The 18,227-nt window shown below is 41.7% G+C and overlaps 1 protein-coding gene across 1 annotated transcript; it reads left to right on the top strand.

Moving 5' to 3' along the window:
• Positions 1-155: 155 nt before the first annotated feature.
• On the top strand, positions 156-17,204 carry MATN3 (matrilin 3; the record flags this gene model as incomplete). The annotated part of the gene is made up of 7 exons (XM_082480755.1): positions 156-285; positions 2,232-2,801; positions 6,800-6,922; positions 8,204-8,326; positions 10,244-10,366; positions 14,812-14,922; positions 16,748-17,204. The coding sequence occupies 7 exons, from the start codon at positions 156-158 to the stop codon at positions 16,798-16,800; spliced, it is 1,233 nt and encodes a 410-aa protein (XP_082336881.1). The 3' UTR covers positions 16,801-17,204.
• Between the last annotated feature and the right edge of the window lie 1,023 nt (positions 17,205-18,227).

Here is an 18,227-nt window from a genome sequence, read left to right as displayed (position 1 = left end):
CCTCCCGGCCGAACGCCCCGCCGGGGCGGGGGACCGAGGGCTGCCAGCCCACGCCGCCCCCGCCCCCGGGGAGGGGGCGGCCGGTGCCACCCCCGTCCCCCATCGCTGCCGGCAGCTTTAAAAGCGGCGGGGCGAGGGTTGGCAGGCGGGCAACCATGCGACGGGCGTTCGCCATCCCCGGCCGCTGCCTGGCCCTGGCCCTGGCCCTGGCCCTGCTGCTGCCGCCCGCTACGCGGGGACTCCCGCACCGCCCGCAGCCGCGGCCCGCCGGCGCCCCCGACGCAGGTACCGTCCGCCCCGGCGAGGGGCCGCATCCCCCGGGGCCGCTCGCTGCGCGCGTGGCTTCGCCGCTCCGGTACCGCCCGCGCCCGCCCCGCTCGGCGCGTCGCCTTAACGCGCTTTGCTTTCATCGAACGGTGCCGGGAAGGTTGTGCCCTCAGGGCGACACATCGTGCCGGAGCGGCAGCGCTCCGCGCACCCTTCGCTTGTAGGCACAAATACCTCTCTTTTTTTTTTTTTTTCTTTCTTTTTTTTTTCCTTTTTCTTTCTTTTTTTTTTTTCGTTTTTTCTTTTTTTAAATGCAAAGCTGCCCTTGCTAACCTGTAAAACCTAAATTACTCTTCTCTACCTGCGTTCATGTCTCAAAACATCTCTTTCCGACTCACAGAAGGATCAGGCTGCTGAGAAGTTTGGGGATTTTTTTGTGTGTTTTTTTTGGTTGTTTGGTTTGGTTTGTTTTTTTTCCCTAATCTATAAAAGATAATTCTTCTGCCTACAAATCTAGGATTTTCTCTTTTTTTTTTCTTGTATGACAAACATTGTGTCTCTTTCTTTCCTATCTTACACTGTGCGTGCACGCACAAATATTTCTTCGTGTTTTCTCAGCTTTCCAAAGGGCACAAAGCCATTCTTCTAAATCCTAATGCAAAAACTGACTCATGGGATGCATGTAGAATTATATGTAATATACCCAGACAGGATCTTAGATTCGTCTAGTCCGTTATCTCTCCAAAGGCAAAATCAACTCTACTACTGAGTTTCCTGATGGAAGTAAGATCTATCTGTGCAATTTGATTTTTTTCTCTTCCTTTTAACTTGCAGAAGAGAAAAAAAAATAATGCATTGAGAAAAAAAAAAAAGTGCTGTTTTCATCTCTACTTTTAAAAGCTGTGTGAAGAATTTTTATTTTTTATTTTTTTTAACCAGAATGGAATGTAAGACTCGACTTGATAGTAGCTGGGAAAGGTGTGTCAGGTTCCCAAAACAGCTCTTCAGGGAGTATATTTGAACTGAGCACCTCACATTTTGCTATTTAATGCCCAGTTGAGCAGGAATGTCTCTTTTGTAGAAATAGTGTGCTTTTGGGTGGTCTGCTTTTCATAAACCAGCCGTATAAATCCATATCTTGGTGCTATCCTCAATGCCAAGTTAGGATAGAGTGTGCAGCTTGGGTTGCCCGCTATTGCTCTCCTGATTATTTTTCATCTTCCTAGAAGTGACGCTTGTCTCTGATCTCAACTGTGGCTTTTCTGCTTCAGTCTACATTTATATGTCAGTGAGGAATTTTAGAAGCTAGAAATATTTGTTTAAATGTTCATTTTTACATGTAAAATTACTTCATAAATACTAAGTTCATTTATTTTGCTGCTCTAGAAACCTTTAAACAGCAACAACTTCTAAAGAAACCTTTATCACAGCATCACTTGCATCTTTCTCCTGTTGGCCTTCTTGTTGCGTACTTTGGATTGTAAATTACAAATAAGAAATAATTCCTAAATAGCAATCTATATTGTTACTACCCTAAAAATATTGTTAGGATCTGTTCACTATGGAATCTAGCCAGTTGTTTTACCATTTTATTTCTGTATTGTATAGGCTTTATCTTTACGAAAATAAAAAGTACGTTTATATATCATTGCTACACTTCTGTGTTGGCTGTTACACATGAACTACAACCCGTTGTTTCAAGAACAGTTAGGCATTTTGTGGACTCGAATGTGGACCTCTCTTTTACTGCTTAGAAGTGTCCAATTATTTATTACTTGTCAAAATGAATATTTAAGAATTGCTAACGTGTTGCTCACTGTAATTTTAAACCTCTTCCTAAAGAACCAAGAGTGCCAACATTTATCTGGTAGGAGTAGTTTGCCATGACAGCTCTCGCTGCCCTCTGGTGAGAGCTCCAGTCCTGTGTGGGAGATAACTGAAGTGTTTTCCTTCCTTTTTGACAGATGCCGCCTGCAAGAACCGGCCCCTAGACCTCGTCTTCATCATAGACAGCTCCCGTAGCGTCCGACCTGAAGAGTTTGAGAAAGTGAAAATCTTTTTGTCAAAAATGATCGATACTCTGGATGTTGGTGAAAGAACAACCCGTGTAGCAGTCATGAATTACGCCAGCACGGTCAAGGTAGAGTTTCCTCTCCGGACCTACTTTGATAAAGCATCTATGAAGGAGGCTGTATCTCACATTGAGCCCTTGTCTGCTGGCACGATGACCGGCCTTGCCATCCAAACTGCCATGGACGAAGTCTTCACCGAGGAAATGGGCACCCGGCCAGCGACCTTCAACATCCCCAAGGTGGTCATTGTTGTGACAGACGGACGACCGCAAGACCAGGTTCAAGACGTGGCAGCAAGCGCCCGCACAGCTGGCATTGAGATCTACGCAGTCGGGGTGGACCGGGCAGACATGCAGTCCCTGAGGATAATGGCCAGCGAACCACTGGATGAACACGTCTTTTATGTGGAGACCTACGGTGTGATCGAAAAGCTGACATCCAAATTCAGAGAGACTTTCTGTGGTAAGGTGGTCGGTCCAAGAGGGTAGTGTAATTTGGCTCCTTTTGGCTCCTACTGTGGTTCTGCTCCCGAAGAAAGAAGTTTTTCATTTTCCGAAGTGTTATGTATCGCATTTAAATATTTCCTTTGCCACCCGTTGGGCAAACAAGCCAACCCTTTTATTCAGTGGGGGCCAAGTAATGACCTTTCCTTTTCAATAGTGACCTTACCATGCAGGTAACTGACCTGATTTCAGCGCACCTCCTTCTGCGGTTGGTCCGATTTAGAGCACGATAAAGCACGGCGATCTGGCCGGCTTTCGGCTACGTATATTTACTGACTTGCCGAGAGCGCACGCCGGAGCTGTGCAGTCTGCTCATTTCTCTTCCCACCTGGCTGGGAAGCAAGGAGGGTGGAAGTGTGGTTCCGAAGGGCTCCTTACAGATTCAGAGTAGGAAAGTCGGCGTGGCAGGGGAACCGCCACGCTAGCTTGAGAAATTTGGCGCAGGATGAAGTGCCGGCGCGCAAGGGCAGGTCACCTCGGGAGGGGCTTTCGGTCGGCAGGCACTGCTGGGCTTTTTCAGTGTGCCAGGCTCGCACCTTTCTGTCCTTCTCTGCAACTTGATTTAGAGAGGGGACTGTGCGATGGGTTGAATTAGCTTCGCTCTTTCAGGGCTGGTCTTGGGATAATGCTGGATGTGTATTTGGGTTGAGCTAGAATTCCACTAGGCCAGCGTGGGTTCTTATTGTCATTTACAGGAAATAAGGGTCATGTATACGGAGTATTTAGAACTGCCTATGGGTAGCTATGGCACAGCCCTTCTCACAAAAATCAAACGGCAACTTCTTGACAATTAAAGAACTTGTATGAAGTAGACTTTTCTAGTAAATTTTGAAGGAAATTACTTGTAAAATAAGTCTCCAGCAAGTAACGGGTAAAATCAGGTGTAAAGAACATTGTAAGAGAATTAAAATAACAGCCACTGCCTTGGGAACTTGGTTAGCAATGTGTTACTTCGTTATTTCAGAGCCTTACTAAAAATTACCACCATAGCTTTTGAATACGTTTAGAGTGAATAGACCTCTTTTTCTAGGTATGAAATAAATGTGTAGGACCATCTGTAGACAGGACACCTTCCCCAATAATTAACATAGGAAATGCCTTGAAGTTTGGCTTGACATCATGTTGTGTTGCTGATGTGACCACATCCTCTCTCTGGTAGCTGGAAGTGGGTACGAGTGCCCACCTACCTGGACAGGTATGTGTGCTGTGAACATAGCACTTATTTTCCACTGATGTTCTCGCCAAAGCAAGTCCTTTCATAGCACCAAAGAAAAATTTCATGTCCTTAAGAGAAAACATACTGTTTATTGTGCTGAAGAACAGGAATTACGCCCTTACGAAGCTGGAGGAGAAACCAAAGAGAGCCCACGCATACACGCTTCCAGTGTAACTCTGAGTTTCCTGCATGCAATTAGCCACACTCTGTGGGATTTATGGACAAAAATTGGGGTAAAGGGAATAGTTTTTCAAAAGGTTCCTACAAACCAAATGAATCTAAGAGGGTCTTGTGAGACAGTGTGGGTAAACTGGGCCTTTTCCAGCTCCTGACTGCTTCTTGGTCAGAAATCTAGACTCACCAGTGACAATTAGGATTTTCTTTGCTTTGGCCAAGGCAAATAAATTTGTTTGTAGGGTGAACTAAAAACAGGAAAACTAATGTTCAGGGGCAAAATAGTTGGCTACGATCAAGTTGTTGATGCATTGAGAGCATCATTCAACATGAGACCATCTGGAGATGGAAAATCTTAGCCTTGAATTGGTGTCCAAGTCAGTGGAATATTGACTTTCCTACCACAAAAATTTGACCATTTGAGTCTGAACTTCTTAGTTACGGTTGAAAATATCACCCACAGATTTTGTTCATAAGCCATGGAGATGAATTCTCTTATTCCCAAGGGTGTAGCAGAATGAAAAGGCGCTGTCTTCATTTGAGATTTGTTTTTGCCAATGGAAATACAAGGCACGCTTTCTATCAGCCTTAGTAGGGGACACCTAAATCTTCCATGTTTCAGAAAACGGGCACTGTTGCCTTGCGTTCAGAAATACATGAGAAGATTCAAGCGTTCTTGTTTCTCATTTCTTATCTCAACACTATCGCTTTGGAGTTTGATTTTCCTAGTAGTCGATACCCACGTTGTAACTACTCATGTGAATAACATGTTGGTAATAACAGACTTGTCTTTCCATTTTTCTCCTTTTCTCTTCATTTCCTCCTCCTTTCTTTTCTTTCTTTCCCCTTTCCCACCTTTCTTTTCTCCTCCCTTCCTTTTTTCACCTTGTCTAAATTTAGTCATCTAAAAATCGTGTAAGTTGAAGTGAGTATCTACGTTCCTTTACAGTCTGCAGAGAGAAACAGGGACATCTTGAGATGACCAAAGCAGCAGCAGATCTAAAGCTAAATACACTTGAGAAAAATTAGTCAGAAGTTAATTAGTTATGTAGTTAGACCATCTGTGAAAGAAAAGACTGTCAGCACACAAAGTGCATCGCGGAGACAGCCCAGCGTTGCAGCAGTCAGTCTGTCTGCCACACGTATGTCAGCTGCCGTCCGACGCGCTGCTTTTCGTCTCACTTGTTTCTGTTTTCTCAGTCTGATGAGATCCCCTTACTGTCTGCTGGGCAATTAGCTGGTCCCCAAAACCCAAATCTCATTGTGTAGTTTGCTGTTTCAGCTTCTCAGTTCCTCAAGGTTTGGACATTATTTCTCTACTGTCCTTCAATGAGGAGGTTCACGTGCATGGAAAGCTACATTACTGTCAAAACTTTCTTCCATATCCTCTTGGTCTTGGCTTTTTGAAACGTGATGGAACGTGTCAGCTGCAGCCCTCACAGACCCATCTTGCACTGGTGGGTTTCTTTGCTGGCTGATACATCTGGACCATCATTACACAAACACTCTTTTCATCCCTGAAAAGACAGTGTGGTTATCCTACTGCCTCCCAGTCATTTGTCTCTTCCTCCTGGTCTTGATGCTCTTTCTGTTGCTATTTTATTTTATTTTATTTTATTTTATTTTATTTTATTTTATTTTATTTTATTTTATTTTATTTTATTTTATTTTATTTCACTTCATTTCATTTCATTTTATATTTTATTTTGCTTTCTGTTGCATTTCAGTTTACATGGGGGTTTTTGACAATGCGGTAGGAACTCATAAATCAGGTTGTATGCCAGTGAGCAGAAGTTAGTAAACTGCCAGACAGTGACTGGCACATTTTGGCATTATTTCAGCGGGTTGTCTGTAATAGGAAGGGACTGGATACAAAAAGCCAGAAGGTCCTTTTCAATACTAAGTTCTCATTTCCAATGTAATGTTGCTAAATGCTTAAAATCTCTCCCTGTTGCACCCTTTTCAATTCATCTTGTCTTTCTGTCACCTCAGGTGGTGAGTTATTTCAGTGCCGTTCATCCAGTGTCACTTACGGCCTCTTTCTTCTGGCTACAGAATGATGCAAAAGACGCCTGGAACTTTTTGTGACAGTGACCCAGCGCTGACGTTTGCTACTCCTAATCCAGCAAACAGTGCAAGATGTACTTTTCTCATTTTCAATAAGAAAAAAAAAAATCACTTTTCTAACACCATAATTGGATTTGAGAAGCTACTTGTGTACTTTTGCTGAAAGAGTGAACTTCTGTATCTCCTTCAATAATAATAAATCTAATAATAAATAATAAATATAAGCCTGCTGCAAGTAATGGTGAGAAGTAGTTTGATTCCATCACCATCCTATTTATTATGCCTACAGATCCACTCATTAGGGCCAGATGCCAAAACGTCGTCTCAGATGTAGACACTGTATAGATATTTTCTCTGACTGCTTATTCTCATTCCTTCAACTACTATTGCCGTTTCTGAGCTGATTCCTAATGAAAATATATTCAAAAATGTGACGATGCGCTCCATCCCAAACTACTTTATATTGGCAATGAATTGTTTCTCTACCATGCCTCTTGCAGCTGTGGACATGTGTGCACCTGGAAGGCACGAGTGTGATCAGATCTGTGTGAGCAACAACGGATCCTACGTCTGTGAATGCTATGAAGGCTACACCCTGAATCCAGATAGGAAGACTTGCTCAGGTAACAATTAAAGGCTACTTTAATATGTGAAACTCATGGAGACACAGACATGTTTTCTGTGAGTGACCCTCATTATTTCTAGTTGAAAAACTGCTTACAGACGTCAACTCTTAAAATGAGAATTCTCCTGTAGCCTTTCCCTTTGGTTCCAGTAACAATAAAATTGCATTTTTCTTTAACTGTGCTGATTAAAAAAATGCAATTTGGCACTTACCTGCCACTTCATGGTCTTCACAGTGCTTCACAAACATCACTTGGATGTGTGGATCCATGTGGATCCATGGGAGAGGATGAACCTATTTTGGAGATGCCCACCAGCACTGTGTCTCCCCTGGAGAGTGAGTGCCACTAGTCCATAGACAACTTGAAACTTTATGATTTTCTCACATCCTCTCCCTCTCTCCTGTTGAAACTCAGGGGGTTTTACAGTTTGCTGCTTCTGCTTCCAAAGCTGTGCAAGGGTCTGCTATATAGCGACCCCAGTCTTTCACCAGCAGTAGCTTCTTCCTTTCCTACTCCTTGAATTGGTGCCCTGAAGAGTTAGTCCATTATAAAAACTTTTTCCCCCAAAATACTTCTCTGGAGCTGTTTCTTTAAACCCAGCAGAGCAGCACCAGCCTGCGGGCAGCTATTTTGTAACTGCTGAGGGCGTCCTTCCCTTTGAGAGCACATAAGCATTCTTCTCACTGAAGTTCTTATTTCTGAAGAGAGAACATAATCTTCTAGTGCTCCTGCTTGTTTGTTTGTTTGTTTGTTTTCTCACTAGGCTTTATATCTCTTCACCATTTAATAGCATTTCTACAGATCATGCCTGGCTTCTTGTGCCTGCCTTCAGCTCACGGATGAAAGTATGAAGTTAAATTTGGATTCACCGTAGTAACTGCTAATATTGGGAAACATCATACTGATTTTACAGCAACTGAGAGTTATATGACAGGACAACCTCTGCCTGGACACGTGGAGGGTTATTGCTCATCTCAGTAGGGTGTTTTAGCTTCACCCTTACTGGGGATATTCAGGACTCTTACAATTGCTGATGAAAATCAGAATTGCGTGAGATGTGGTACGGTAATGTCTTGCAGTCCCGGTATCTGCCTCCTCCATTAAATAATTAGTAACTGAATTCAGTTGTCTGCAGCATAATATAATAATGTAGTAGGGCACTGGTTGAATCCTAATTTGAATCCTAATTAAATTGTATTTATAAACGTTGAGTCATTTAAAATGCTTGAGTCTGGAAGGGATTCATAGGTGTCTTTTCTAAAACATGGTTCACCGCAGCCACAGACATGTGCGCGCGGGGAAGGCATGATTGCGCACAAGTCTGTCTGAGCAATGATGGATCCTACAGCTGCGACTGCTTTGAAGGATACACTCTGAATCCAGACAAGAGGACTTGCTCAGGTAAGACCTGATTAAGGAAATACTGTGTTCGGCTAGAAACAAGTAGCTTTTAAAAATCGAGTTAATTTATGTTATTTTTCTGGTAAAGTATCCAAGAGTTTCTGTATAGCTCCTGAAAACTCTGTGCAACTTTATTTCGTCATGTGTCCAGTAATAATTTGGGACCCATGACTCTTCTACAGTTGTGTGAAACTTGTAATTGGTATAATTAAAATGCCATTCGGCCTTTCCCTGAGGACTTCACAGTATTGTCACACCTATGGAGCACGAATTGCCCTATCCACCTGAGAGAGGAGAAGGATAATATATTTGGTGGGAATACGTGATGTGCACTACCTGTGTCAGAAAACTCTTCAGCAAAGCAGCACAAGGGCATGAGATGAAGGAGAGCACGGACTGTGCTGGGAGAGAGGTCACAGTCTGTATCATCATGAGTGTGATCACTCTTTCTGGTGAATGTGTTTGGACCTTAAAAAATACGCCAGCCTTAGAGCTCTAGAGGATGGAGGGAAATGTTCTTTCCCAGTTGTGATCTCTTATGGAGAACAGGAGCATAAACATAGTTGGTACTTAACGATGTCTATGTAAATATATAGTACCTCCAAGTTAATATGTATTCTCTACCATTTTCACTTAATTAGGATTTGAACTTCACTCATTTCTTTGGATGTCTACCGGATGTTTTATTTACACAAAATCCTTTTTCCACTTTTGTCATAGTCCCTTTCCTTACTCCGTTTTGTGTGACACAGCACTGAACCTAGGCTTCCTGTTCCCAGAGGCTCCCGGGAAAATCTCCCTAATTAAGTCATAGGTCTCGCATCTCAAAGAGGTGGAGCCAGAGGGCCTCAGTATTTCTTCCTGCGTAGTTTAGGAGCTGATTTTGTAAATACCGTTCCGAAGATTAACTCTCACCTGGCAGTAAACATCTGTGAGGGAATGTGAATTCAGTTAGGCATCCCCTCTGGGAGTCCAATCCTGAGCCTCCTTTCATAGCACTGATTCTTCCCCTGCATAGTCCAATTTCAGATTATTTCCCTAACACACTTGCTTTTTTTCTCTTTTGAATCTCATTTTGCAATAGGCTGCTAATGATTTCTCAACCATCCAGGTCTTCATGATACAATAAAAATAGTCTAGGTCCCGGAGGGGGGGTCTTGTCTTTATTTTTCTCTCTTTCTCTCCTTTTATCTTTTCTCTCTCTTTCTCTCTCTCTCTTCTCTTTCTCTCATTTTCTCTCTCTCTTTTCTCTCTCTCTCTTTCTTTCTCTCTCTTTTTCTCTCTTCTCTTTTTTCTCTCACTCTTTCTCTTTCTTCCTTTCTTTGCCTGTCCCTTGCTGAACCTCCTTACTGCAAAGATATCCAAATATAGGAACTCCCCCTCAGCTTGGCCTTTCAGAGCTGGCGTGTTAAATTTGGCAGAAAACATCAGCCTCACACATCAAGTGCCCACTTTGTAACTGGCAGCGGGTGCCACGTCTCTCTTTTTTTTTCGCAGCCATGTATACTCTTCTGTTTATGGTCTTTTCACTCCATAAAACAGTGTCTTATCCAACTCAATTAGAGCTGAAATAATGCCAAATACTCTCTTAAAATCCAGATATTTGTTCTCTGAAATTCCTTGGCAGAATTATTTTGTAACTGGGTCACTGCTAGTTCAGTTCCTTTTGCAATCTGTTACAACTGCAAAAAAGTGTTGCCAGCGTTCCAAAAATCGTATTAATTTTGTGATGTGCATAGCTAGATAAAAACACACTCTGTATACCCTACTATGGCTAACAGCGTGCTGACATGGCAATAAAACCATCCTGGTTTGAATCCAAATGAAGATATGCTTGCAAACGGGAATTACTAACATCAACTAAACTGAAGTTTGGGTTTTGATTAATATTCTTCTCTTCTCCAACGCCTTCCTCAGCTGTCGACATGTGCGCCCCAGGCAGGCATGACTGCGAGCAGGTCTGCGTGAGAGACGATCTGTTCTATACCTGTGACTGCTACCAAGGCTACACCCTCAATCCAGACAAGAAGACTTGCTCAAGTAAGAGCAGATTTTGCTGTTCCCTCTTCCCCACACCCTCCCCAGCTACATACGTGCGTTGAACTAGCCCTCATAAACAGGTTAATGTATTTGAATGTGTTTGAGAAACTTTCACATGCATTTGAGTGTTATAAGAGACTTCTGTGTCACTCTGCCTTTTCCACTTCCAGCAACCTTCAGAGACATAAAGCGCTTTATATGCAACAATGCCACTAACTTCTTACCATTTGGTTTTTCTCTGTCATCTTATAACGAAGGCCTTCGCTGTATTTTAAAAAAATACGCGATATTCAGCAAACGCAGAACTGAGAAATAATTGAAGAGAGAAGAGCTGGGGTTAGTCACATAGTTGCGCACTTTGTAGTACCGTGGACACTGCACACCACTTTGTAGGAGACAGTTTGAGGTGGTGTCCTCCCCTCCAGCCTGAATTTCACGTTGCTGTGACCAGGACAGTTTCTTTAGCTTCACAGCTAACTGTGTGTTCGGGTAAAAATGTAATTTTTTTTTTTTTTAATGTTTCTTTCCTTCCTGGTGTCCTTACTGTAAAGTTATTGTGTGCTGGAAACTTTTCTTAGCATGCCTTTGGAGGTGATCTGGCGCTTCACATCTGGTGGGGTTCGGCAGCTGTGGTCGGAATGAGCATAAACTGTACAAAGTGAGGACTGAGGGAGACCCTGGTAAGGCAATTAGTTCATCTCACTACCTCAAGGCAAGATTAGTTACACACCTCAGTAGTTCCTGGTAAGATTCACATAGGATAGGCTCCCAGCATGGGAAAGGATTGCCATTGGGAAGCCTTAAAAAAAGTTATCTTTCTTTTGGATAACTGTTTCTCCAAAATGCATTCTGTGGGAACTGATACATGTGAGCCGGTCTGTGTAAGCAACGGTGGATCATATACCTGTGACTGCTAGGAAGGCTTTACCTTAAATACACATGAGAAAACATGCTCAAGTCATAATTTAATGCTTGGTTGTTTTTTTTTTTTCTGAGTATATTTATTGAAGTACCTCTCTTTAATGTGTTAAATACTTTTAATCTGTTTAAAAAATGTTCTATCAACTCACAAACTCCTTGGAAGTATAATCCCTTTTCATTCTTTTCTGCCTGTGTCCACTAATGTTTTGAGCTGGTTGGATACTTCTTGTTTAGTTATAGCAGTTATTGTATTTAAAACTACAGTTGATTCTTACCTATCACCACACATTTAAGGACTTCACTGTATTTAAAAAAAAACCCCCAACAGTTATAATCTATAATATATATGAAATGGGAATAACTGGGGGGTTTGGCAAGGCAGGGTTCTGGGGCATCTGTCTCTGGGGCACGGGACTCAATTGTGTACTGGCATTTGGAGGATTGGGGAGGGAACCAGAACCAGTGTCAGAAGGACTACTGAATGCTAAACCATATGTTCTTGTCCACTCCTCTAAGCTGAGTGGGGCAGGTATGAACTCAGCAACTGTTTTCACTTCACGTGGGCAATAATGGCATCAACTGTTGGCAGAACCTCTGCAGCATTTGATGTAGAATCACAAGTAAAATTGGGTTGGAAAGGACCTCAAGAGGTACCTAGTCTGATCTCCGCTTCAGAGCAGGAATAACTTGCCATTACATCAAGTGGCTGAGGACCTTGTGTAAGAGCAAAGTTATAAAATACATGGATATAGCCAAATGCCATCTGCAAAAGCAGTAATTTTTTGTAGGTCTGGACTTAAACATAAACGCAATGTAAAAACACAACTCTAGCGTGTTTTGTATGACTTGTTGGGCATCCCAGTGGCAATGGGAGTGTCTAGGATTTTGAATATCAAATACTGGAAGACTCTACATTTCACAGGAGAACTGTAGAAGACTTCATGGTACTCTTGGGTGGTTGCCAAAGTTGGTTGGAAAAGTCATTTCGTTAAAACAGACATAATCCAAGGAGGATCTGTGTCTGTCACTGGAGAATTTAAATGCAAACATAAAAAATTAACTGGCAGTTGGGTGGAAACCAACCATGTTGGTGTGATATTTTGAAGTGGCCTTCCGCCAGCTGAATCTTGAACAGCTCATCTTTGTACGTTGACCACAAAGCTGGTGGAATGTTCCAAAAAAGGGAGTTGGACAAATACAGGTTCAGTGGAATCAAGGAGACAACAGTTCCAACATTGGCTCTAAGACAAATGAATTTCTACACTGCTAGAAATGAATCTGTTCATAGATTTTTACAGAGAAACACTGAATGAACAACCTTTTGAAATGGATGTATTTCAGTCATTTTTCTATAATTCAAGCCGCCATCAGTTTCCTTGCAAAATGGAATTATCAATGGCGTAAACCAAAAAGAGAAACCAAAACAATTTAGAAAAAAAAGAGGAATTGTATCCAGGTATAATATTTCTATTGTTTTGCTCTTATAATGCTCATATAATTTGTTTAGCATTGATCAGCTATGCATCTACAGAAAAGAATAACTGAATAACCTGCTGTCGTTGCTTTTGCAAGCAAAGTAAAAAAACATGTATAAAGAGACAAGTATTACATACAAGTAATCCCTCTTGACAGTTTGTTGAAAGGGTATGTCATAACTGTAGGCCCTCTTTTAAGGAGGCTCTGCCTTTGGAAGATTATTATTCTGGTCTCATACGTACACAGTAATGTCCCTGCAGTAGCTGTGCTTTAGCGGCTGTTGATGTGTTCGTTTGTAGCCTGCACAAGTGGTGCAGCTTGCCTTAACTCCTATTTTCTTTATGGAGTAGGTGAGGTTAAATTGTCTTTCATGTAAAATGTCTTTCATGACATTATTATGCCACAATTAAATTATCTTCTCTCCGAGCCCTTTGTGATGATCCCTGGTTTTGTGGTGGATATGGAGAAAAAGGAATTCTTAAGGACAGCTGAGGCTGGTCCCCTCTAAGTCTGGAAGACAGGGCAAGACCTAGGAACAGATTAAATGGAACCACAGTGGAGTATGGCAACGCTCACTTTCTAAGAGACTGATGACTTCTCTGTCATACTAACTGGCTCCTCCATTAACATTGTGGTGCCTTTCTACTAGATTTTAAATTCATTTGGGCCTATTTGAATGTTGTTGTTCTTTCTATCCATATTCATGTGACATTGGAATGGACTTGTGTCCACACTTCTTGATGAATCAAAAACGATACTCCCTATGCATATGGATTGCCAGTGTTACAAGCCAAGAGTACTTGTGGGGTGATACACATTGATGATTTTGCTGAACCTTATTGCTTAGTATTTAAAATTAATACATGTTCCTGCTTTCATTTTTGTATTGTTTACCAAGTGGTAATTTCAATTCTTCTCATTCCTTCCCAAGCTGAGACTTAGGTATCTAAATTCCACCCACATCTCAGAAACTGATGCAAATTGACCGATTTCTGACACTGACCGACTCCTTATGTGCCTAAAATCACTATGTGTCTTCCTGCTTGGCTTGCAAAACTGCTGGAGGCTTAACTTTGGACTAATGCATTCTCAGAAGTGCTGTGTTTGGGAGTCATGGGTACCCGAAACGCCATTACAATCCAGCTTTGACAGGGCAGCAACTTTGATTTTGTATAGATAGATAGATAGATTTAGATTCTATTTAGATGTGAAGAAGAAATCCTTTACTGTGAGGGTGATGAGACTGGAAGGGATTGCCCAGAGAGGCTGTGGATTTCCCAACCCTGGAAGTGCTCAAGGTCAGGTTGGACAGGGCTTTGAGCAACCCCATCTAGTGGAAGATGTCCCTACCTATGGCAGGGGGGTTGGACTAGATGACCTTTAAAGGCCCCTTCCAACCCAAACCATTTTACGATTCTATCATTCCTCTGAAGAGAAGCCCAACAAGTTAGTCATGGCCTTAAATACAGCTAATTGAATAGATTCTGTTTACAGTGATGCCAGTGGCCTTCCCGTGTGGACAGTCTGATGGTCAAAGTACTACTTACAATACAGAGACCTGGACTGCAGGTTCTTCTCAGTCTGCATCACTTGAAGAGACTCATTTTACTTCCCAGGGTGCCCTACCTTTTGGGATGGGGGATATTCTGGATGAGAGGGAGAGATAACAGGTGAAGGGAAGATTCACTCTAGTCTAGCAATTAGAGTTGATGGGGGAGGCTGGTTGGTCCCTGCACCCAGGCCTCTTTTTACGTTTTGTCCAATAATGGTCTAATTTAAAGAGTGCAGAGGATCCAGGTAGGCAGGTGAGGAACCCGCTGCTCTGTCTCCTCCTCGGTTAGAGTCAAGCTGTCCTGTTTCTGGACTATGGCTCTCTTATCTCTGGCTGCGCGCCAGCCCCTGTTCCCTGCCATCCCTTCCTCCCGACAGCCCTGGGTTGCAGTGCTTGCTGGAGTCTCACAGCATGAGTTCAACTCCCATTGCAGAATCAAGCATTTTAAATGTTCATTAATTATCATAAATATTCTAAATGCTGTTTTCTCACTTAGGAGCCATAACGAGCAGTCTTGTAACAACTGAAGAATCCTGTAAGTGTGAAGCCATAGCTGCCCTGCAGGACTCGGTCACCTCACGCCTTGAAGCTCTGTCCACAAAATATATCCTTTTTCTTACATGATCATCTGCAGTCAGCTCTTTACTGGTATTTTAGAGGGAGCTGCTTTGATGGTAGCCAGGGAAGAAACACACCTCACAACAGAAAGTATTTTCCTGGTAATTTTAGAAATGTTATGGAGCAAAATCTTGGCTGTTGCAAATACAACTGTGCTTTCATATTTCCTTGAAGGGCTTTAGTACCAAAATACAGACAAAATGCAAATGACATGCCCACATCACCTAGATGATGCTATGTTGAACATCAAGTACTGCTCTGTTCGTAATTCTTCCAGATGACTCTTAATGTTACAGCAAATGCTCAGTTTTGAATGCTCCTGTTAGTAGTGTGTATATGTCCCAAAATTTTCAAGTCACCCAAAACAGGCAGTGTGACACCAGTCTCACCATCGCTGCGGTATTCCTCTGCATCCCAACTCTGCAGACAGGTACTGTCCCGTGCACCTTCTTCTTCTCCATGAAAATGTGTTGGCCTTTCAATACCCAGCTGCTGAGATAAAGGAGAACGGGAGAGCTGCGAGGCAGGGTGCCGAGGCTGGAGGCACTGGGCAAGCCTTGGGTCCGTGGGACATCCGAGGTGCAGGGTGGCTGGTGCCAGCTATGCTGTGGTGGAATTTCCTGCCATGATTTGCTGCAGTGTGGCGCCTGTGGCAATGAAGAGAAATGTGGTCAGCCCCTGCATTAGACATTTCACAAACATGTGGGAGAGAAAAAAACCCAACCAACCAAACAAAAAGAGAAAGTGGTGAACTCTGTGGTACCACAGCAAGCCTGAATGCTGGAATAAATGCCCAGAGATGGCATGGCGGGGACTAATAATTGGGAGTTAAAGTTGGGCAAGCTGTGATTCAACACAAGGCACAATTTTTAGAAGTGAGAGTGGTTGATCCCAGTGACAATTTACCAAGATTTTAATCACTGGAAAGTTTTGAGACTGCATGCTTTTTTCTGTAAAAGGTGCACTTGTTCAAATAGGTATTGATTTAGGGCAGCAGTATGTCTGTGGATGTCATCCTGATCCCAGAGGCTTCAAAACCAAGGAAGAGTAGGGTATTTAGGATTAATCAAAGGAGGAAAGCAAAGCAGACTAGTAAGTTTCATATGTTAACTCATTATTTATACAGAGAAATTAATTTTTCAGTTCAACAGTTTCTGAAAGCCAAATGAAAACTTCTGCCAAGGACACAAGTCTTTCCCAGTTCTTGAATAAATTCAGTTATTTTTACAAGGTCTAATTGCAAATCCCTCTTCTTGCAGTGTGCCTGGAGTTCGGTTTATCTGCCTGGGAAACATGACAACTAATTTCCTTGGGTTATAATATATAATTCCAGGGAATCTAAGTAGCTAAAACTGATCACCAAGATAATTAAACCTGTTATGTCATCTCAATAGTAGCACGTCCTTCAAAGAACAATCTTTCTGGCTGAAAGAGCTAATGTTAAGCAAGAAGATGGTGTGGTTTCAAGTTATGAATATGCTTTATCACAAAGAACTGAGGCTTTCTTTCAAAGTTATTCTTTGGTGTGCAATTTGTATCCCTAGCATCCTCTCAAGGCAACCTGGAAGAAACAGCGGAGACAATCACCTGCTGCTCCTCAGTGCTGAATGTCACTTGGTCCAACTCCTTCTAAGAAATTGTTGAGATCATTTGGGAAGTTGCCAGACCTTGACAGATCTCTAAAATGTTTTGAAATATCTGGTTCAAGCATGTATTGACCTCATTAAGAAAACAGATTTTTTGTTGAAAATGCAGCAATGAGAAAGATTATAAATAAACCAAACCTTATATTGTCCTTAACAACTGACCACTAGATGAAGTGTCTGAGAAGCTGCGGGCATATCAAAGCAGACAGCAGGTTGTCTGAGCTATAATTCTACTTAATTCTAAAATAATCTTTCAGAAGCAATCCTTTTTATTGTGTTCAGCAAGCTTTATTTTGGTGCACGACTTACAAAACAGCAGTTGGTTTGTTATTATTGACAAATGTCAAGAAGACTTCAGAAAGACAACAGTCTTGAAAATACAGTGACTCTGAGGATCTTCATGTACAGTCAGTTTATAACCATAAAGCTCCCTATACCTGCTGTGCTTCAGTTTGTACTACAAGTAGTACAGCCAGTACCGCTTTTCTGTAGTAACTGCATTTTAATTCATTTATTTAAAAGTAGATACAGAAAAAAAAGAATGGATACAGTATATCACATTATATAAAACTGTGAAATGGCAAGGCAGAGTAAAAACTGTGCCTATGTCATCTGTCCGTTAAATGGGAAAGTAATTTGGGGTCTTGTAACTTATTTTAATAAAATAAAGTATGATCAGCACACTGATGTTGGAAGTGTTTTTTTGTACACAACTTAAAGGATGTGCGTTATGAAATAAAGTGTTTAAGAAAAACAGGGAAACAAAACCTCAAAGATAAAGGAGGTATAAATGGAAGAAATCCACATAATTAAACAGGTTACTATCTCCAAGTCACATAGTTGGAAAAAGAACTGTTTGATTTTAAAACCTACAAGTCTTTGTTAATACAGATAAAAGGTTTAGTAGTAATTTCAAGTATTAATAATGTTGTTTAACACTCAGAAGGATGAAAGACATCCTCCAATTTAAGGTTTTTATCCTACAAGATTTACATACGTAAATTAGTCAGTCATTTCTGTTGTCATACCATGGACATTACTGGAGCTACTTGTGTCAGCCAGGCTTGTAGGATAAAACACACAAGTTAACAATTTAAAACTTTAATTGTTAAAGGAATCCACTTGTTTAGCACACTTGGCATTTGTAGTCATCTAAATGCTTTAGAAACTATATTGAAATACATTTGAAGATGGAGTCAAAATTATGATTATTATTCTTTATTTCAGAACTGAAAAATCCAAATTATTTTGTAGAGCTTTGCAATATAATTACACAAAATATTATATCAGTAGCTGGTACGCCAAGGACATACTATAACATCTGTGCTTGCTTCATACCCTGCACATAATAGATACAAACTTGCAAGGAAAATTGGTGGTCAGCTCAGTTATCTTGTTCACTGCACGCGCGAATGAGACTTCAGATATATCTATACAGTAACGTTAAGTTAGAATATAATACTAAATAGCACAGGGGAACATGGGACACAGCTACAGCAAGGGCTAGAAATAATACTCTCCAAGAGTACTGGATTGTTCTGTGGTTGATTTTTTGTGATGTGTCCCCACTGAGGTTAATTTGCTGTACTTGAATTAAAGTTAGTGTGGGACAACCTAGCTATGCTACACTTGCTTCCTTGAAGTTCTG

Source organism: Vanellus vanellus, assembly GCF_965231255.1.
Source record: "Vanellus vanellus genome assembly, chromosome: 3".
NCBI lineage: Eukaryota > Metazoa > Chordata > Aves > Charadriiformes > Charadriidae > Vanellus > Vanellus vanellus.
Note: the sequence above shows the minus strand (reverse complement) of the source record. Positions and strands in the feature narration are given on the sequence as shown.